This window comes from Podarcis pityusensis (genome assembly GCF_964106645.2).
Source record: "Podarcis pityusensis genome assembly, chromosome: 7".
Taxonomy (NCBI): Eukaryota; Metazoa; Chordata; class Lepidosauria; order Squamata; family Lacertidae; genus Podarcis; species Podarcis pityusensis.
The window spans coordinates 23940722-23963143 of NC_138031.1; the positions used below are offsets into that span (position 1 = coordinate 23940722).

Below are 22422 nucleotides of genomic sequence, written 5' to 3' on the forward strand. Positions count from 1 at the left end.
TGCATATGTTTTTGCTTTCTGTGGTGATCTTATGAACACACACAGAGGAAATGGGAATGTTTCCTTTGGAAATATTATACTGTACTGCAGCAAAGATCCCTGTCAGGTTGACTTCATGGGTTTAGACATTCTACTAGAACAACTATGAGTGCAAATGAAGTAGAATTGTGTCACAATCAGAAAGCAGGTGAGGGAACCCAAGAGAATAATTTATCAAAGTGTATAGAATAGCCAGTTAAAATGGAGTCTAACTGCACAAGTGAACTTCTGCTTATGCCACAGAATTCCACCTTCCTTTCTTCCACCTGCAGCCTCCTGTGTACTACCAAAATCTGCTCAAGAGGGACTCCCAACTTTCAGAATTGATTTTAAGGCTGTAGGGGGAGCGCTGCAAGGGGTGAGGGGAAGGGGAAGTCCCTTTGCATGAGCAGCAGTCTATTCTACTCACACATGGACAGTTCAGGAAACAGCACTTAAGAGTACAGGACTCTGTGTGCACCAGTTCCGGCTATCTTTTCATTCGATGCTAAGAGCCTTCCATACTGCACTCACCACACCATCAACATATTTCCAACTCCAATTCATTTTGTTTTCAATATGTCATTTAATACAAATCATGTTGACTTAAAATACTGATTTAAATATTTTAAAGTAACTAAGGATTCATTTTATAAAGTACTTAAGGAACATTTTGATAATAGTGTATTTATGTGAAACATAGTAAAAATGTGGAGTTATTTGGTCAGTGCTCAACATACTATTACTCATTATTAACTCATGCCAAAATGTGGAACCCTTGTTATTCTCAATGAAATCAAGCATTAACAACCATTTAAAAATAATTGTGCTTACATTACTTCATAAGTTGAGCAGCTATTAGTACCAGGAACACATGCAAAGTGAACACTTCCCTCCCTCATGCTATAGTTGCCAAAAGACACTGCAAAGTTTATGCTGAAATTGTTAGAAGCTATAGAAAAAAGCCCTTGCATAACAGCATTTTTAAAATTACATCATAACTTCTTACAACAAGCCTAGTTCACGGAGTTGTCATGCTGGACACTACTGTGAGCAAAACAGCCAAGCAGACACTAGCCTTGGATCCAAAGTAAATTTTCCAGGTGTTTCTGTTCTAAGCATTTATGTATTTATTTATTTATAAATACAAAGAACAACCCTTTCATGCTTTCAAATTATGAAGACAACAGTCTGCTGACAACTCAGGACTACTTTTCAGTCTATATTTGTCATCCTATAAAATCAATCTGCTGTAAATCACTATCCCCAAACCATACTGCCAAAATACATCCACATAAGCCCTGGCTGACTACAATGAGAAGGGCAGCTTTCAAGTTTTCTCAGATTGTTGTTCTATATTTAGTGATGGTGGAACTCCAAGAATGCTATACCATTGTTGGAATAGAAAAGATACCTTGGGCATTATAATAAGGGCCAGAACAGATGCAACACTGGCTCCACAACAACACTGCAAATGTGATTAGCACATCAGGAACATTGGGTACACCTCAACTGCACCCCACTGCCCTCAAGCAAATCCCTCCTCAATTGCAGTTAAGCACTTTGACAGTACTGCTGTTAGCCTGAAACATGGTTAGCAATGGAGTCCCTTAAAACCGTATTTAAAACAATGAACTGCCGTAGACATCAATGAGAGAGGAGGACTTTATCGAGCCCGCTCTGCTGATGATCCCAACTAGCATCAAGTCAGCAGTTGGAGGAAAGAATTGTGTAGCACGAGCAGCCCTGAACTCCTGGCCTGGGTGCTGTTACATGCTTTGCTCATAGATCTGGTTGTGGGGCAGGGAGTTCTTCTGGGGAAGGGGTTGCTCTCCAAGACAGCCAGAAGTTGCATAGGCAGAACTGTATAGCTGTACTATAGGAATGTAAAACTTTAATAATTGCTGCCTCAGCTGGCTTTTTCTCTCCTCCCATTCCTTTTTCCTCATGCATCCTGTCCTCTAGATTTTAAGCCTAAGGAGGGATGCATTCCTGAGGCCGACTACCAATTTGCTTTACCAGGAGCTAGATTTATAACTTTATTGCCCCCCAAGTACAAATGCATTGTTCGTTTCAAATTGAAATTAATGATAAAAGGCATCCAAGTGCCATGAGCTCAAATCTCCCTGACCAACAATCCCAACAGGGGGGAAAAGCACCCTGTTATCACTTGACAAGAATATCTGCTGAGAATAGAGGAACCTATGACTTAAATGTCCAAATCATCCCATTCAAACAGCATACAGATAAACAAGGCAATCTGTAGTAGTTGGAAATCTGTGCTTTTCAAATACAAGTGAACAGGAAATGCAATGGAGCAAAAGTCTGTCATACACTGGAGTTGGAACACTGTTTGCCTGGTTCCCACAACAACCTGTAAGTTTAATTTCCTTTTTTAAATCAAAAGATAGTCACAGGTTGCAGTCTGACTGGATATTTGGATGATGGGAGTTCTTAAAAGCAGCGCTAATCTGCTGCTTGTAAATGACCGTGAGATATTGTGCAAAATATACAAACAAACAAGGCACTGCAGAAAGCTCACAGTCAATGCATCACTATTGCTACATGTGACCACACACAAGACAATGTACAGAAGACCATACTTAACTCTTCTCTTGTTTCAACCAAAGGGGCTTAAAGTGCTTAAGACTGGCTTCATCATTTCTTATATAAACAAACGCAGGGAACTTATCTTACAAGAGTTTCAAAATAAGCTAAAATCCTAGAAAGTATCAAGTATTTCAAATATTCCATTCTTTCTCTCACCCCCCCCCCAGCATCTTACCTGAAGTGTAAGGCGCTTGACTGCATTCCACAATACCCCAATAAATTCTTTCATCTTTTCCTCAGGACTTCTGCTACAGCTTTCAGATGAGCTCAGCATGGCTTTCACTGGAACTGATAAAGGTCGTGATTCTTAAAAATAAAAGGGCAATAGAATACATTTGAGAACTTAAGTTTGTTTTACATGGTGCATAGTAGCATAATCTAACCAAAGTTAGTCACCACAAGTTCTACTGAAACCTATGTAACTCTGATTAATCAGAAGTAACTTATTCCATTAGTTTCAACAGGCCTTAGTTGAATTGAACTAAATGAGCAATTGGGGAAAAGTCAGATTTTAAAAATATTCCAATAGAATTCCACCATTTCATAAAGCTAGTGGTTACATTCAAATAATTTAGTACAAAAACATTTGGCAAATAAGAGGGAGATTTTGGCTTCGATTGTGCCAAAGAACCTGAATTAGCAATTCAGCAGTTTGGTTATCAAATCTAGGAAGTATCTTCAATTTATACCACATTCCTTAAAAATTGATGCTATCTGTACACGCATTTTATTCATAATTTTATTATTTGCTTATTTATAAATAGCATCACTCTTCCAAGCACATAACAAGCAGGATATCACATTTACAGATCCTCTACAATTACGACATCATATCTTCCAAGTATCTTTTATCAAAGAATGAGGACAACAAAATTAAAAGACAATAGGAAATTTCAATAAATATCAAGATAAATTACAATGACAGAGTAATTGTGCACTATGTTTAAATCAATTGCTTAACTTTTGCAGCGTGGAACAAGCTTGGGGTAGTAGGCAGTTAACATTGATCTCCACGTAACTAAAGGGAACTATGTAAAAAACTGTGTATCATTGGCATTACACCCCAGTAATTATGTACGTTATCTTACATAAATAAAAACCTGTTTGCGATTTGCTCGTGTTGCCATATTACTAACTTTGTTGGGATTGAAATACCCTTGTGTGGCAAACTTGTGGGGAAAGAGTTCTTGGAAATTAACATGATCACTAAGCCAGCTCTTTTTCTATTTCTACGCTGACTTTGCTAAACATCTCAGATGGACAAAACAAAAATCTTAAAAGTAAGGGGCAGACTTGTAATCATACGGTTTTGGAAAACCTTGGAAGGCACAATGATAGATGGTATGATAAGCTCTGTGTCTTCACAATGCATGAAAAGACAGCACGAAAGGTCTGACTGCCTTGGGAGCAAAGTAGACATTTTCTGTGGTGAATGGGTAGATTTTATTATGTATGCAAACTGCTGACAGAACAACCCCAACAAGATCCCTGAATTTCTGGTACACCTCCCCCCTTTTTTTCCTGAACCAAGCATCTTATGGTTTCCATACTTTATTGAGTTGTAAAAGCTGCCTTTGCTAAAAGTTATTTTGCATAAGTTTTGTGTAAGAGAAATACTTCTGCTTTTAATCACTGATGGTGCCTTTCACCAGCTCCCAAGGATGAAGATGTTGATACACAAAAGAGAAAGCAGTACAATGTGCTCCGCATCAATATGAATAAAAACTTGTGGTCACCAGTATGCAGGACAAAAACAGAATCTTTACAAAACAGCATAGTTGGGCTTGTTTTGATGGATTACTGCCAGCATGTGAAAAATACACCGAAAAAAGTTCTTCCCCCACTCCAAATCTTGTGGGAAATATCAGATTTAAATAAAAATATTGCGCTCTTTCATGTCTAGTTAACATTCTTCACCCACCTAAAGCATCCTTGTTCAAGCATCCACTGCACAGCAGGGACACACAAACAATAGCCCTTCAGTTAACTAAACGGAAATGTGTGATCTCCCAATTTAAGTGCTTCCCTTCTGCCAAAAGATTTCACAGCCTACCAAAGTCTTACCATTTAAGTTTAAGAATGAATCCAGTTTTGTATTCAAATTGTGTCTGCTTGCTAGGTTTATACAAAACAAAACTAAGAAAAAATAATTATGAAGGATCAAATGCCCAACACTGAATCCCCGAATTTTCTGGATATTTTCCAGCTAGTTTTAATGCTCCAGTTGCCCCAACTTATTAGTGCTCACTCTAATTACTTCTGCAACACCCTTCCTCCATTCAAAGACGTGGTGTAGATGTAATGGCTAGGGGTCTTTCAGTTGCTAGAGGGTCACAGGACTGCATGTACTGTTCACTTCTGCAATTAAGTATTACATCAACCCCAATGTTAAACAAACCTAACACAAACTAGGCTTTCCTCTTAATTAGGATGTGAAATCCTTTTAAGATTGTGACAAACCCAGCAAGGAAAGAAAGAGGGTAGGATTTAGTCACAGAGGTGAAGTGGAGGTGTGGGAATGTCACTGACAAAGGTGAGAGGGAATATAAATCAATTGTGATTTATAAAAAAAGCTTAAAGGAGGAGCTTAACATAATGGTGCAATTTTATCATGAATAAATTTTATAGTACAGAAAAATAACATTAAATATCGCATTACAAAGCATGGATGAAACTTTGAATTATTTCAATATATCACTGCCTCCATCGGTCAGGGCTGGACTGAACATGTCACTTTCAGGGCTCAGACTTAACTCATACACTTACACACCATACTCTAAGACACCTCAAACCCCACTGAGTGTTGCAGAAAGACTATAAAAGTCTCACCATCTAATTAGCCTCCTGAAGTGTCCACATTTTATTCCCTCATGACCATGATAGCACATAGTTAATGATACATAAGATATGGAGGTTAAAATGCCAGCAGCACTTTTTAAATTTCCTCAAATAGCTTCCAGTTAGGATGTCCTCGTGCACGCTAAAGGATTCAGGGCAGAGCAGGCAAGGGAAAGAGTTAAAGGGTCCCTCTCCATAGCCAATTTTCTAATCCAAGGAACAGCCAACATGATGGTTGCAATACTGGATTACATCCCCCATCAGCCGCAGCCTGCATGGCCAATGGAGAAGGATGGCAGAAGTCCAGCAAAATTAAAAAGAAGAAGATAAGAATTCACATATTCTGTTCAGCCACTGACAAATTCTAGCCATGGACTGAAAACTGCATACTGGAGGTGGTGGTCATTTCTAGTATCTCTTGAAATGAAGGGAAGTAGTTTCCCTTTTTCTTATCCTTATACATTTTTCATTCTGAGAAATCACATTGCAAAAATGTCAAAATAAATTTAGATACCTAAGGACTATAGTGAGTCATTTTGTTAAAACTCCTTTTTGTGAAAATGTTCAACTCTTGTTGTATAGTGATCAAACAATAAAAATAGTTTACGGGCACAAAAACTTTAGCTGAACTTATAAAAAGCTCTACCATATTTAAAAAGTGATATATGTCTGGATGGAAGGCTCTCTGCTGAATGCTCAGTAATGGAAACATGGAACTAGGGAATATTTTCAAAGTGGCAAGTCTTGACCTCAAGATGACATAACCTTTGTTTGTCTCCAAACAGCAGAGGGACAAGAAAATGTCAGCTGAGAAAATTATTGGGAATTCAGAAGAGACAAGGCCATTTATTTTGAGAGCAAGGGCAAGAGCTGTGTGTCTCTGTGTGTTTGTAAAACATTGGGCTTTGTATTATTATTTCCCGAGTAAATCATATTTTCCCACCCTTTATTTCTAACAAGGTTTCAGTTGCCATTACTTCCCAAACTACTAGAATCAAAGAACAGGAGTTTAAGCTATATACCAGCTGTGACCAAAGTTGCCATCACAGAGCACAATATACAATATCAGTTTCTAGCAGTTCTCAAGACAGCTCCCTAAGACTCATGTTGTAACTGAAAGTCATAAAGGATTTTTAAGACAGTGCACAGGACATTTTGTTAATCACTCAAAAGTTTTCTAAAATATACAATTTTTGTGAAATTAAGGCTGCAATTTATGCCCACTCACTTGGGAATATTTCCCCATTGAACTCACTGGGGCTTTCAAGTTAGCATGCATAAAAATGGGCTCCAAAAATCTTTGCTACCTTAATTTTAAGGTTTGATAGGTAGCAGCAGACTTTTAAATCAACAAATGCAAACAGTCCAAAAAATTACAATAAAGTCTAACAGCTATCAAACCAAACAATCTCCTAAGAGAATAAAATCTACCATATGCTGTTCATTAATTGCAAGTTTCAGTTCCACAGAATTATTTTACAATAAAACTAAAGATCCAATTAACAGAAAAAGAAACAGATTTAAGTTGAGCTGGTAAAAGAAAGTATGTTATTATAACGGAAACGTTTTTAAAATGTATCAGTCCCACCAAGAAAAGTTTCCTTCTTCATGAGCAAATATTAATTTCATTAAATAATTTGAAACTGATTCCATCCATCTCTAGGGTTGATTTAAGATACAGCTATTCCTCAAAAGATGAGACAGCAAATTAAAGACACTTGTTGTGGCCTTTTCTCTTCATAGCTGAATTAAAAGAGATGAGTGGCCAAACCCTTAGCTGTGCTAAAATACAGCAGCAGGGCATAAAACCCAGGGCATTCCCTTCCGCTAATGCAGCCATCAACACTTTGGTTCTCTGAGACTGTTCTTGAGAAATAAAGAGAAATTAAGTCACTGACCACTCCTTAAGTAGCATCAAAAGAATCAACTGCCCTACTGAAGTCATTTCTGTGGGAAAGAGCTGCTAGGGAAGGGATAGAACCTGCTGGTGGTGATTGTTTTGATTGACAAACCAGAAGAGATGGGCAAAAGTATATAGGAAGCCTCTAAATCAGTAGATAACACATTAATAATGATTGTGGGAGACAGGAGAAAAACTGGACTATGGCTTTGGAGTTTGGGGTGGCTCAGAATCTCAGGCGGGCTATGCTCCACTTCGTCCAACAGAGAAGCCTCCACTGCAAGGGATGTTAATGTAAATGGAAAGGAAATAAAGCAGCCCTGTTGCTTTAGACCAAAGGTCTATCTAGTCCAGCATCCTATTTCCCAGAGGTGCCTCCAAGAAGCCCAAAAGAATGGCATGCTATATAATAACCCTCCTGCATTATGTACCAGGTGACCTATTATTTACAATATGTTATCTCCCTCTACACTTGCAAAAAACCCATCTTGCAAGCCTCAGTGCAAAGTGTGGATTTCAGCTCAAGTTTCCTGCAACCAAACACAGCACTCTTTGCCATTATACCACATTGTGTCTTGTTTATACAACAGCATTGAAAAAATTAAGATACACTATGTTCACTAAAGCATTCTCTGAACAGCTATCTTTTTGGAGAGGCCAGCAAACTTGAGCTGACCCAATGATGTATTAAAATGAAGTACTATAAAAATAATTTGGGATTAAAGTTAGAAAATGCGATCTAACATTGTAGAACTGAACTGAAAATATATCCATTAAAACTGCAGAAATTGTATATGAAGCTTTCTAAATTAACTGCAGAAATGTGTCCCGATACGTACACCTGACCCTGCAGGAATGTACACATGTCAAGGGGGAAAAAAGTTCCTGGAGAATTGGTTGATTTAACTGAAAACAAAACATACCTGTTACAGTTTTTGTTTTGACAGGGCTGCTGGCATATTCAGAGGCCTGATTTGATTGCTGTTTAGCCAAAGGCGTACTTCCAACTGATACCTCATCCTCTTTTTTCCTAGCCACTGGTGTCCCCAGAGAAACAGATCCAGACTGCTAGAAAAAGAAGAAAAGTACAGTGACTTACTCAGAAACTATGAGCAGTACGTAGGAAAAGATACTTCATATAATAGGAAGGGCACTATAAGCAGTACTTTTATCACCATAAGTTCCTAGGGAAAAGCTTTGACTTAATAACTAAAGCATATACAGTAGAATGCAAAAGCAAATTGTGAAAATGGAATGATGAAAAGCTTTAATAGTCACATTCTTGTATACAACTCCACTCCATTTGTTCTTCCTAACAATTACAGAAAACAAGCTTTTACTAAGTTTCCACTGAAAGAGCCCTAACATTACACATCATTGTAATGTTAGTCACTGTCAACAGTTTTGGTAGCCCTGCAGTTGTTTTGGATGCCAGTCTAAGAATTTGTCCCAAAGGATTATTATCCCCATATTGTAGAGCAGAGTTACAGCTATGGGAGTCAGAAACCTGGTTTGCACATCATGCTAAGATGCTAAGACAAACCATGGCTTAGTGCAAATGTGTAAGCCTACAGGCTCCCAGATAAACAGTGTTTATCCATGTGTTTATCTAATGCATTTGTACAGCCATTCAAGATGGCAGCTATCTGAGCAAGTCCCACAGTTTAACTTTCCCATACTTCCTTTTATCTGTCCTGAATCTTCCAGCATTCATATTCATTGGATGTTCTAACATTATGAGAGAGGAAGAAAAACTTTACTAATAATCCCTAGCACAAAATTTTCCTTTTTCACAGCTGCCAAACACAGGATCAACATCTTCCTCAAGATACTCGCTATGATCCCAAGCTCTCATTCACTGCCGCTTCAAACCTCACTAGCATAAATGTGAAATTAAGATTTTTATTTTTTGACCCAACACACATCACTTTACATTTGTTTACATTGAATTGCATTTGCCATTTTCCCACTCATTCTCTTAGTTTGGAGAAGTCCTTTTAGAGCATTTCACGATCTCTTTTTGTTTTAATGACCCTGAACAATTTAGTATCATCAGCAGACTTGGCCACCTCATGCTCACCCCTAACTCTAGATCATTTGTGAACAAGTTAAAAAGCACAGTTCCCAATACCGATCCTTGGCGAACTCAACGCTGTACATCCCTCTGTTTGGAAAGATGTCAATTTACTCCTACTGTCTGCTTCGCACTTGCTTAACCATTTCCTGATCCATAACAGTAGCTCTCCTCTTGGGCAGTTATGTATGCAGCCAGTTCTTCATACTAAGACTAGAGGATTGGAGTGACACCTGAAGTCTAGCTCCTAATTCTATGATTGGATGCCAATATACAGAAGATAGGATTGCTACATGTCATTTTAATTCTGAGTTACAATTCTAAAAAACCCCACATACAACTGTCCTCTTAAAAAAAAGTACGAAACAAGGTGTTTCCCTCCTTTCTCAACTACTGACCATACTGTTGCCAAGATGCTACTATGTCAAATATAAAAGAAAGGTGAAAACCTGGCAAAACAAAAGCTGGAGACAGTACAACTAGTTTGATGCAAAAATATGACTTGAAAATATAGTCAGTTTGGTATAACAGTAGAGAAGGGTAAATATTGTACACTATGCTATTTGAAATGAGGGAGAAATAAAAATGATCACAGCCAGAGAAAGATGGAAAAAATTATGGCCATGTACTGGGTGCTGATCTGGACAATGAAACAGCTGTTTCATCTTTGCTCACTGTACTCAGGCTTGAAGCTGAAGCTGATGACACCCAATACAATTTTGCCAGCTTTTTGGCACTGCTGGCTGTAACTATAAAGTAAATGAAAGATCAATCTTAAACTGGGTGGAAAATGATCAAGATGTTGGGTTTTAGCCACAAACCAGCAAGGAAATTGCAGTTGGAAAAAATAGCAAATGACAACTGCACCACAGCTGGAGAACATGAGAAGGATTCTTATGCAAGTGATACAACATTGATTTGTTATCTCTATCACTTCTGTACAGCCACCTTAACGTTAGAAGAAGAAAACACTCACCAGTTAACAGAAAACTAAGCAACTGGAGTGTATTTATGAGAATTAAAGATTTCAATTATTCAAATATAACTATGCTAATTATGTCAATTATCTCTAGAAAACTGCTTAATAATGAGAAAATACATTCAGTCAGAATTGTTCTGCATTATGAGGAGGTAATATGGCAATTTGCATGTGGCAAATAAAAAGATCCACACCAAAGTTCCTGCTAATTTTGAAAATGATGTACCGTATCTGACAATAATTGATAAACATATGAAGATACTCAACTGTATTGATATACATTTAATTGATGCCAGAAATGTCTTACAAAATTAACAACATCTCATTTCACTGATATGATCAATAGGGTTTCATTTTAAATTTTAAGTTACTGTTTAAATCTTGTCACCTCTTTGGTTAGTTGCATCACATAAAACTGCCAGACAAACAAACACCCAAAGTAGATCCTGACATACTTCACTAGATCAAGTGAACTAGATCAGGATCCATCTTTCGCATCCACATGGCAGGACAATCTGATTTCAAAACTTTTTTTTGTTTCTTAGAATCCCCTAGCAACACCAAGTACGAGGCTGCTAGTGTCCTTTGAACAAAATATACACTACAGTTGCCTAGCAGTTGCTTCAGCGACAATTCCCTGTTTTTCAATACTGAGAAATAGTTGAGTCTTTTTAGTCCACCTACTTTTACATGTCTCTTTTCTGTAAAAAAAAGAAAATTAGTAATTTTGCTACAAGACTATTGAATGTGAATAGAGCAAGATCAAGTGGAATAAATGACACTTACTTAAGGGATGGCACATCCCATTTTGCTGCAAAGTACTGTTCCTACTCTGCCGTGTAGCCACCTCTGCCCCCTCCTCTGCCAACAGCACCAACCACAGAGAAGCGGCATCAGTGAGATGGCTGGGACAAGTTCCACAGGGGGGGAAGCACTGGGACATCCGATCTCGGTGATCATGGGCAGGAGGAGGAGTTACGCTAAGACCAGACCATGCCATTACCGAGGAAGCAGGTTTAGTCGTTGTTTGAAGACTATCCCTGCCTCCGGGTCTGGCCTTGACCGGATGGATACTGGAATCAACAGGGGAAACCCACATGACCTGAAGGTATTGCTGTGTAATGCCAGGTCAATGATGAATAAAACCACTGCCATCCACGACCTGATTGTGGATGGAGGATTTGACTTAGCATGTGTGACAGAGACCTGGTTGGAAGAAGCAGATGGGCCTGTCCTTGCCGCTGCTTGCCCAACCAGATTTCTCTTACGCACAGCAACCCAGGTCATGTGGGCGGGGAGGGGGGGTTGCAGTGATTTTTAGGGAGTCATTAGCTTGCGCCAGGCGTCCTATTGGGAAGACCCAGTTTTCTGAGTGCATGTTCTGGAAGTTGGGCAATAGGGGCAGTACAGGATTCCTACTGGTGTACCGACCTTCCTGCTGCACCAAGGATTCCCTGTCCGAGCTGCTTCAGGTCGTGGCGGATGTTCTCCTGGAGACACCTAGTTTGGTTGTCCTAGGGGATTTTAACATCCATGCCGACACGACCTTACAAGGGGCCGCTCGGGACTTCGTGGAAAGCATGGCCTCCATGGGGCTGTCCCTGAATAAGTTTGGCCCAACTCATAGTCATGGACATGCCTTAGACCTGGTGTTCACCTCTAGTGACATGGGTGATCTGACACTAAGTAAAAGTGAAACAAAAGAAGTGCCATGGTCAGATCACTTCCTGGTGCAACTGGACTTCTCCGCGACCCTTCCCCTCTGCAGGGAGGTGGGACCAATTCGGATGGTCCGCCCCCACCACTTAATGGATCCAAATGGTTTCCAGAGAGTGGTAGGGGATGCTTTATCCCATGTTGATGGCCTTTCAGCTGATTCCCTGGTGGCCCGCTGGAATGCGGAGTTAACCAGGGCTATCGACTGTCTGGCTCCGAAGCGCCCTCTCCGATTGCATGGAGCCCGGACAGCCCCGTGGTTTTCTTCGGAGCTGAGGGCAATGAAACAATTGCTGAGACGGCTAGAGCCTCGGTGGCAGAAAACTCATTCCGAATCTGACCGGACACAGGTTAGAGCTCAACGTTGAGCCTAACAAGTGGCGATAGCGACGGCAAAGAAGACTTTCTTCACCGCCTCTATTGCATCTGCAGAAAATAGTAGCAGGAGACTCTTTCAGGTGGTCCGCAATTTAACGGAACCACCTTTACCACCGGGGCCTTGTAAAGACCCCAAGATCTCCTGCAATGATTTTGCAAAGTTTTTTGCAGATAAAATCACTCATATTCGGAAGGAGCTAGACACCACCGTGGGAGCAGGGCTGGGGCGGGAGAGTGCTAGAGCCCTGTCTGGTCAAGTTGCATGGAATCAATTTCAATCCGTTACCTCCAAGGATGTGGACAGGCTGCTTGGACGCATGAAACCAACCACCTGTCTCCTTGATCCTTGCCCATCCTGGCTAATAAAAGCAAGCCGGGAAGGGCTGGGCGATGGGCTCTGCGGTGTGGTGAATGCTTCCCTCTGTTGGGGAACATTCCCAGATCCGCTGAAAGAGGCGGTCATTAAACCGCTTCTTAAAAAACCATCTTTAGACCCAGCCAGTATGGCCAACTATCGCCCGGTCTCAAATCTTCCATTCTTGGGCAAGGTGATTGAGCGAGTGGTTGCTGAACAACTCCAGGCACACCTGGAGGATGCGGACCATTTGGATCCCTTCCAATCAAGATTCAGGCCTCATCATGGGACTGAAACTGCCTTGGTCGCACTGGTTGATGATCTCCGGCGAGCTAGGGACAAAGGTGAGAGCTGTTTCCTAGTTCTACTGGATCTCTCAGCGGCCTTTGATACAATCGACCATAACATCCTTCTGGACCGTCTAGAGGGGCTGGGAGCACTGTTATACAGTGGTTTCGCTCCTTCCTCCTGGGCCGTGTTCAGAAAGGGGGGGGGATGAGTGTTCAGACCCCTGGACCCTCACTTGTGGGGTGCCTCAGGGTTCCGTCCTCTCCCCCATGCTTTTTAACATCTATATGAAGCCACTGGGAGAGATCATCAGGGGGTTTGGGCTGGGTGTCCATCAATATGCAGATGATACCCAGCTCTACCTCTCTTTCAAATCAGAACCAGTGAAGGCGGTGAAGGTCCTGTGTGAGTGCCTGGAGGCGGTTGGAGGATGGATGGCGGCTAATGGATTGAGGTTGAATCCTGACAAGACAGAAGTACTGTTTTTGGGGGACAGGGGGGCGGGCTGGTGTGGAGGACTCCCTGGTCCTGAATGGGGTAACTGTGCCCCTGAAGGACCAGGTGCGCAGCCTGGGAGTCATTTTGGACTCACAGCTGTCCATGGAGGAGCAGGTCAATTCTGTATCCAGGGCAGCTGTTTACCAACTCCACCTGGTATGCAGGCTGAGACCCTACATACCCGCGGACTGTCTCGCCAGTGGTGGATGCTCTGGTTATCTCCCGCTTGGGCTACTGCAATGCGCTCTACGTGGGGCTACCTCTGAAGGTGACCCGGAAACTACAACTAATCCAGAATGCGGCAGCTAGACTGGTGACTGGGGGCGGCCGCCGAGACCACATAACACCAGTCTTGAAAGACCTACATTGGCTCCCAGTACGTTTCCGAGCACAATTCAAAGTGATGGTGTTGACGTTTAAAGCCCTAAACGGCCTCGGCCCAGTATACCTGAAGGAGCGTCTCCACCCCCATCGTTCTGCCCAGACGCTGAGATCCAGCGCCGAGGGTCTTCTGGCGGTTCCCTCATTGCGAGAAGCAAAGCTACAGGGAACCAGGCAGAGGGCCTTCTCGGTAGTGGCGCCCGCCCTGTGGAACGCCCTCCCATCAGATGTCAAAGCGATAAACAACTACCTGACATTCAGAAGACATCTTAAGGCAGCCCTGTTCAGGGAAGTTTTTAATGAATGACTTTAGTATATTTTTGGTTTCTGTGGAAGCCGCCCAGAGTGGCTGGGGAAACCCAGCCAGATGGGCGGGGTACAAATAATAAATTATTATTATTATTATTATTATTATTATTATTATTATTGCAGTATTTTGGAAATTCTCTCCGGAAATCAATGCTGGTGCCAGTGGTGGAAGCAGCAGGCTGGGGGTGGGCCCCACATGGGTGTTGCCTGAGGCAGCTGCTTCACCCTACTTCATGGGTGGGCTGTCCCTGACTTAGTTCCATGCAGAAACTTTAGGATCAGCATTGAAATGGGGGGCGGGGCAAAGGCCCATAAAAACAAAATCTAAATCCACATTAAAACACAAACATATTAGACTGCTATTCTGGCAAGCCAATAACACAAAGTGAAATGGAGGGGAAGCATGCAATGGCTTTTGCATGCGTTCGTTTTCTTCAGCAGCTCTCCTCACCACACACCACACCACAAACTGTTTTTAAAATTCTCCAAGTTTGGAAAGTAGGTTCTGCGACTTCAACAACAGGAGCTGTGAAGCAAAAGGAAAGGAAAAGCCAGAGGACACAGGAAGATCTGGCATGTGCACTTTGGACTGACTCAGTCACAACATTCTGCTTCAATAAGCCACATGAGCTTTCTGAAAGAATGCATCATTTAAAAGAAGTGCTCGGTTATTTTTAGGGCTCTGAAAACATCTGTGCCATGGCACCGTGTATGAAGTATTAAAAATTTCAAATTCTCATCTCTGGAATGCTAAGGATGTATGACCCACATGAAAAAAAAAACTAATTTCATGGCTCAGAAAGGGTTGTGATGACGGATTTATGCTATTTTGTTCCCCAGAAGGGAGAGAATTGAATTAGGCACCTGAACAATGCAGTGTGTTTTACTAATGCATTATTTCTTTTTTGTATTTTTGTATTATTCTTTCATTTTATAATGTATATAAAACAGAGGTAACAATTACAGCAGGCAAAAATTACCAGATGAAAAACAAAGCCATAAAATATGCATGTAGAATGAGTAGTTGCAAATGAGTTAAAATAACAAAGACTAGTGCACTATTTCTGAAATCCAAAATGAACTGAATAAAAACAAAAGCAATGAATGAAGTGAGATTTCAGCTTACTTATTCAACATCATTATTGGAAACACTTTTCTACTGGAGGCTACTACAACTGAGCAAAATATAATGAATAGCTCCATATTTCAAAAACAGTTCTACTTACATAGAATAATACACTGTTACCTTTATTACATTACCACTTTGGAACTGACATGACGGCAATAAAAGAGAGTCACACAACAATAAAAATAAAACCTTATACTTTTCAATATAAAGTCACAGCCATTTCCTGGTATACAAAGAAATGGATGCGTGCCAACTATCAAGCTGCAGTTACTGATGCTACATTTTCTTCAAAGGCAATTTACGGGGTTTTTACATTAAAAATCTAGACTCAGCCACTATAATGGACATGATCTGAAGACACATGATACAGCAACTTTGTTAATGCTAAGCAGGACTGGTTTGGTCAATGCCTGAATGGGAGACCAAAAAGAAATCCTATTTATACCACTCTGAGTTCTATAGAAGGAAGATGGAATATAAATGGGAGGGAGGGGGAGAGAGAGAGAATATAATTGGGTGACTCACCTAATTAATAGCAAAGTAAACAGCAATAAAGAAACGGCAAAATATCCAATAGCATATTTATTATAAGAACAGCTTTTCACGTTTTCTGTTTTGATTCTGCACGTATCCTTTGTACAACATCCACCGGAGCACGAATTAGCATTTATTTCAGAATTAAATTGCATATTTTTACATATTTATTTGGTGCCTCAAGTTGGAGCCAAGGGGCCAAGTCCACCATTATTACCAATTCCCAGCGATAGGAGAACGGGTGTGTAGCATTGGAATTGTCTTAAGGGGAAGTAGGGCAAATGTCTGACACATTTTTGGCACAGATCCCTCTTCTATAGAGCTCACACCCTGGGTCTCACTCATATGTATGGTTTACAATACAGTGGTACCTTAGGTTACATACGCTTCAGGTTACAGAGTCCGCTAACCCAGAAATAGTGCTTCAGGTTAAGAACTTTGCTTCAGGATGAGAACAGAAATTGTGCTCCGGCGGCGCAGCAGCAGCAGAAGGCCCCATTAGCTAAAGTGGTGCTTCAGGTTAAGAACAGTTTCAGGTTAAGTACGGACCTCCGGAACAAATTAAGTACTTAACCTGAGGTACCACTGTATGTCTGAACCAATGTAACCATTGTTGGCTCTCAGACAAGAGACTGAAACTATTTCCTAGTCATGGTTCATTGACTGGAGTACCTAACATCTGAAGTGGGCCATAGTCCTTCAACACTACTGTCCAGATTATCTACCCATAGAGTGGTTGAGTGTTTGTGTGCCAATTGCACACACAGAAAAGTGGGACCTGAATGACCTTTTTTGTGACATGAAGCCTCCTCCTCCTCTCTGGATGACCCTAAGACAAAGCTTAATAAAGAACAGCAAGAGTCATCTGTTGTTGTTGAGAACCACAGAATCACCAATAGTATGGAGATGATTTATAACTGGTCCTCATACAAACAAATAAACCTTCCATGTCTATAAACTATTAACTCTCACTGTTCTCATTTCTTTGTGCAAACAAAAGTGTTATGGTAGTTGCAAGTATATACAGGACATTTCACTACACTGTATGCTGCATGAAGAGGAATCGCACAAACAAAGGGATGTGAGTGGAGAACTCTGGTCTGCCCCAAGGTAATGAGGTGTGTCTGACTCTGTTTCTGACAGCAACGCGTCAGGCACAGACATTTGCAAAGGAAAGCCTTTCTCTAGCAGACATCTACACCTAACGCTGCACAGCCCTGCAGCCTCCTTCCACTCACAATTCCCCTTCACGCAATGCACACGTGTCTTAATTTTGTGTCTAAATTGATCTCCAGTAGAAAACTGTATTTCAAGGAAGGCTGACAAATATAGAACACTACAGTTATTTTTAATGCAGATATTGTCTTGATGTAGACCAGATGGTTAGAGGAGAACACATGTGGACATATGCTTTTCCCCCTCTCTTGAACAGTCGCAAGATTGTATAGAATGCACAATAATTACATGGCTTTTACCTAACCTTTTAATGCATCACTGTGGAAAATAGCTAAAGCCACAGAGCAAGCTATCGGGGTATATTTTCAAAGCTGTGGAAGAGGCTTTCTATTTGTTGAAGTCAATGGGATTAATGCGGCCAAACCCACATGTGTTTGTTTTAACTAAAATGTAGCAAATAGTAGACTGACCCTCAAAAGTGAGCTTTATCAAGGGTACTCAATTTGACATTTCCCCTGAATGAATGTTAACTATTTTAAGTCCTAAATTAAAGTATCCAGCCATAGATCAATAAACTATTTATTTATGCTAAAAAAGACATATGCTGAGAGAGAGCTGGTGTGGTGGCTAGAGTGTCACCGCAGGACTAGGAGGACCAAATTTCAAATCTCAACACAACTGTGAAGGCTATTTGGTGAACTTGGGCCTGCTACCATCTCTGGCCTTATTTGCCTCAAACAGTTGTTTTGAGGGGGGGAAATGCATAGGGGAGAGACATGTGCCACCTTGAGCTCCTTGGAGGAAACATGTGCCATACGTATGTATGTATGTATGTATGTATGTATGTTAAGTGTTTGGTATACAGATTGTATATTACACATAGCACATCAGAGACCAGTCTAAGGATGTTTAAAGGGAATAAATGAAGTCTGGGCCTTGCTGGTACTTTGGATAGAAGACAAATTTGCCATTCTAAGCTCCTTGAAGACTGGTATGAATAAAAATAGTATTTTCCTACCTCGTGGTTCACCACATGGTATAAAATTAACGCAATACTATTGATGGTTTCCTTCATAATTTTTTTTAAAAAGCTTCTTTATACCTCAGCAACGGCATTTAAACTAATTATTATTTCTTTTCAACTCCAATATCTGTCATGAATTGGCAGGATGATGGGAAGAAGGAAGAGGATCTCATGAGGGGTGCAGCCGGGACTACGACATACCAGAGCAAGCTGGGGATGGGGAAGGAAGTACTCACAGGGTGATGGAGGATGGCGAGGCAATGGGGGTCAATTCACAGAAACCAGAGTAGCAGGACCCATCACCAGAGGGGCCCCTGTCCCCACAAACACGGCAGGCTCTGAGGCATAGGGAACAACAGGAGGGGTGCTTTAGTTGGCTAAGTCAGGCAAAGGCCCATGGCCCAGCTCTCTAGCTGGCCAGGTGAGGCTCGCTAGCTGTGGGAGGAGGTGTGTGATTCCTCAACTGGAGGAGGTACAGAACAGGTGAGGGCCACATGCCTCATCAAGCCCAGATGCTGCAATCAGCATGTAAAAGTACAAAAGTAACCAAGTGGATTTATAAAGGAGTATATTAGAAAAATTGATGTTATTAATTATATAACAAAAGCAATATCAAAAACATTTGGTGGAGGCAGGTCCACTATGGTACAGCCCTCCCAAGGAAAATGTCAAGCAATTAAAAAAACATATCCCCCACAAAATGTCAACATCACACACCCTTTCCTGTCCCAGACACATTTTATACTTCTGTTTGGACGTGGAGAAGTTCTGCAAGCATTTCTGTCAATCTACAGTTCTCTAGCCAATCAGGTCTCTATGAAAGTACAGAGGGCACACAGGTCCCTCCCCTGTGTCTCTAAACAGGAAACCATGTGACTGGATGGTCTGAAAGTCAGCCACACTATATTCTATCTGTTGTTATGAGGCTAACTTCTGGTGGTTCCCTCATTGCGAGAAGCAAAGCTACAGGGAACCAGGCAGAGGGCCTTCTCGGTAGTGGCGCCTGCCCTGTGGAACGCCCTCCCTTCAGATGTCAAAGCGATAAACAACTACCTGACATGCAGAAGACATCTTAAGGCAGCCCTGTTCAGGGAAGTTTTTAACATGTGATATTTTGGTGTATTTTTGGTTTCTATGGAAGCCGCCCAGAGTGGCTGGGGAGGCCCAGCCAGATGGGCGGGGTATAAATAATAACTTATTATTATTATAAATTATTATTATTATTATAACAACTCAGTATGAGGCTAACTCAGTCTCAGTATTGGCCTAGGAGGGCTGCCTTGAAGGGCAGTCCAAGCATGCTCATGGCTGCCTTAGGGCAATGCCCAGACCTCAAAGCACATTCGTTTTAGCTAGAATGGCGAACGGTGTGGTTGCAAGTTTAGAGCAGCTAGCTTTTCGTTAGTATTTGTTAGGAAGAGAACAATGGTGAGGTGTGTGAATATCTTTCAATATTATCAACTTTTCAATTTATACTTTGCAAATATTTTGTGACTGGGGGAGAAGGATATGGAGAAGAAATGGTGGGTGGCTTCTGTGTGTGCTGTAAGTTTTAACACTTGTGGGTAATTGGAACTACAGGTTTTGTCCATGTGTGTTTAGGTTTGAGACAGGTTCTGAGGTTCTGCATTCCTGTGTTTTAGGTTTAAAAATGCTACATGGGGGTTGTATATTAAGCTACTGTAAGAACAGGAGAAGGGGACGACAGAGGACAAGATGGTTGGACAGTGTTCTCGAAGCTACAAACATGAGCCTGACCAAACTGCGGGAGGCGGTGGAAGACAGGAGTGCCTGGCATGCTCTGGTCCATGGGGTCACGAAGAGTCGGACACGACTAAACGACTAAACAACAAGAAGAACAGGATGCTGGACTAGACGGGCTTTTTGTCTATCCTGCAGGATTTTATACTGTGGTGCTTATATGATGTATGCACAGGATACCTGTTGTGGAATCATCTTATTACATAGCAGCAGAGGTTCCTCACTGGTGATGCTGGTGAATTCTGTACATGTTCGTGGCATTTATTTCTGGGACTTATACTTCCTAATGCTGTCTCCTCTGAGAGAGGAAGATGTGGTTTGAGAAGAGGAGGAATCAGTGGTGCTAATCGTTAAACCACTTAGACAGCATTTTGATTGGGTAGAATATTGCCTACACATTTTCCTTCTCAATAAGCCTATTGGCAAGTGCCTCCTTGTCCTCATAACTTTAACAAAGAGCCACACCAGAGGATCTGGGGACTGAACTTAATGTTCCTCTCTGTCACTGGCTCATTTTGCAGTGTTGGGAGCATTACTCTTGTACTCTTTCAGTCAAAGGGGCAGCCAACTAACCATGGCTTACAGTGGAAATGAAATAGTGAAGCAGCACGTTAGAGGTTAGAAAATGTTTTATTCCATGAACTTTCATGGATTGCCAAGCCTACTGCACATGATAAAGTGGACTTTGGCCCCCTCCCCAAGCTTATACCATAATTTTAAAATAAAATAAAATAAATTTGATAGCGCTGCAGTTTTTGTTTTGCTAAAATTGGACTATAGTCCACTTTACAGGGTTGTTGTGAGGATAAAAAGACACCTTGGCAAACTTAAAATGCTATTACAAAAAATAGGACAGTTGCGATGAGAACTCTGGCGGCAGTGCCCATATGTCGTATGGGATCATGACTTACACACTTAGGCAAGCTTGTCCCAGCAGACAAATTGGATTTGCTGAGGGCCTACAAGGCCTGAGTATCTTGAGTGTGTCTCTGATTACTTTTCCTTTGATTTTCAGGATAGGCTTTTTTCCTTATTTTGAACCTGACCCCCTACCCCAGTTCAAAATCAGGGGCAAGATGGCTGGAGAGAAACTTATTTTATTTGTTTCTTATGTATCCGTATTACGTTTATATCCATCCCACTTTTCTTCCTGGGAGCTCAAGGTGACATTCATGAGTCTTCTTTTCCCCATGCTATCCTCAAAGCAACCCTGTGAGGTAGGTTAGCCTGAGAGATGGTGACTGGCGCTAAGTCACATGGTGAGTCTCATGGCTGATTTTAATCCTGGTCTCCTAGGTCCTACTCCACTTAAATATCCTTCCACCATATCCTGCATTCGGGGGTGGGGGGTGGGATATAGAAGTGAATAAGCTAGAGAAGGAAATAATCTATTCACGTAGGCCTGGAAAATTATGGGGGCCCCTTATTAACAGTCCTGTGTAGTACCTTTAAGATTAACCAATTCAGGATGCAATCCTGTACATACTTACCAAGAAGTAATCCCCATAGAATTCAGTGTGGCTTACTTCTGAGTAATGTACGTTACTCAAAAATTGTGACAGCAGAGACCCCTTCTGAACCAAAGTAAGACACTTTTAGTTAGGCGCTTTCAGTCAAATTGCAATGCTTGAAGTGTCCACAGTGATTTGCAAGGCGGGGGTAGGGAACCAGAACAACTTGGCCACTCGCTGCCCATGCGTCCATGACCTCCTAGCAGCCCCACTAACTCGCTGCCCATGCGTCCATGACCTCCTAGCAGCCCCACTAATGGGGTGGCACTGGCCACCCCATTAAATAAGTATATTATACTTTGAAGGCATATTTCACACTGGGTCATCTCCTGTTTTTGCAGCCCACAAGCACAACCACCATTTCACTATTGGGAACATTGCTCTCAGCACAGTGCAACAGCCCAATCTGTCAAGTGTTTTTTGCTTGTGACAGATGCTACACAGCCACTAGGGCAGCAGTTGTTATTGTTACATTCTGTGACGGTTAAGTTTGTGCAACGACATCAACGTCCAAACTTTTTCCACTAACTTTATATTCCCCTTGAATCTTCCCCTTTGTTAATGAATATACTGTTTAAAGATAGGGTGCGTCCCCAGGTGTTCTGGCATCAGCAGCACAGCTTAGACTCTGGACAGCCTGGGTAATAATCATAACTGGATGATATACTGGATGATTATGAACCTGGTTTTCCATAAATCAACACTTTTAGCTGAGTTTAAGTTTTATCTGTTTTTCCTTTTTAAAAAAGAAAGAAATACTGTATTTTACTAGTGATCAGTAAAAAAAGTCAGAATGTATTATGCAGATTTATGCAGGCATTCATAAACTTTTTCATGGACCTTTACTATTTTTTTAAAAAGCTGAATGTCCACATTGTTCACTATTCAAAATGGGGAGAAATGTTCAGATACATGCGGAAGCCAAATGCAGATATGGGAAAAC

At 41.3% G+C, this 22422-nt stretch overlaps 1 protein-coding gene across 7 annotated transcripts in view; it reads right to left on the reverse strand.

The window, feature by feature from the left end:
* Positions 1–22422, reverse strand: part of VPS13B (vacuolar protein sorting 13 homolog B) — a 350839-nt gene that overhangs the window by 190449 nt on the left and 137968 nt on the right. For 5 of the 7 annotated variants that reach the window (XM_081013851.1, XM_081013854.1, XM_081013852.1 and 2 more), the window contains exons 21-22: positions 8290–8434; positions 2804–2934 (exon numbers count right to left, since the gene is read on the reverse strand). In XM_081013851.1, the coding sequence (XP_080869977.1) occupies positions 2804–2934; positions 8290–8434 (276 nt within the window). The remainder of the gene's footprint in view (positions 1–2803; positions 2935–8289; positions 8435–22422) is intronic. The other 2 variants (XM_081013853.1, XM_081013855.1) reach the window with 1 other exon arrangement.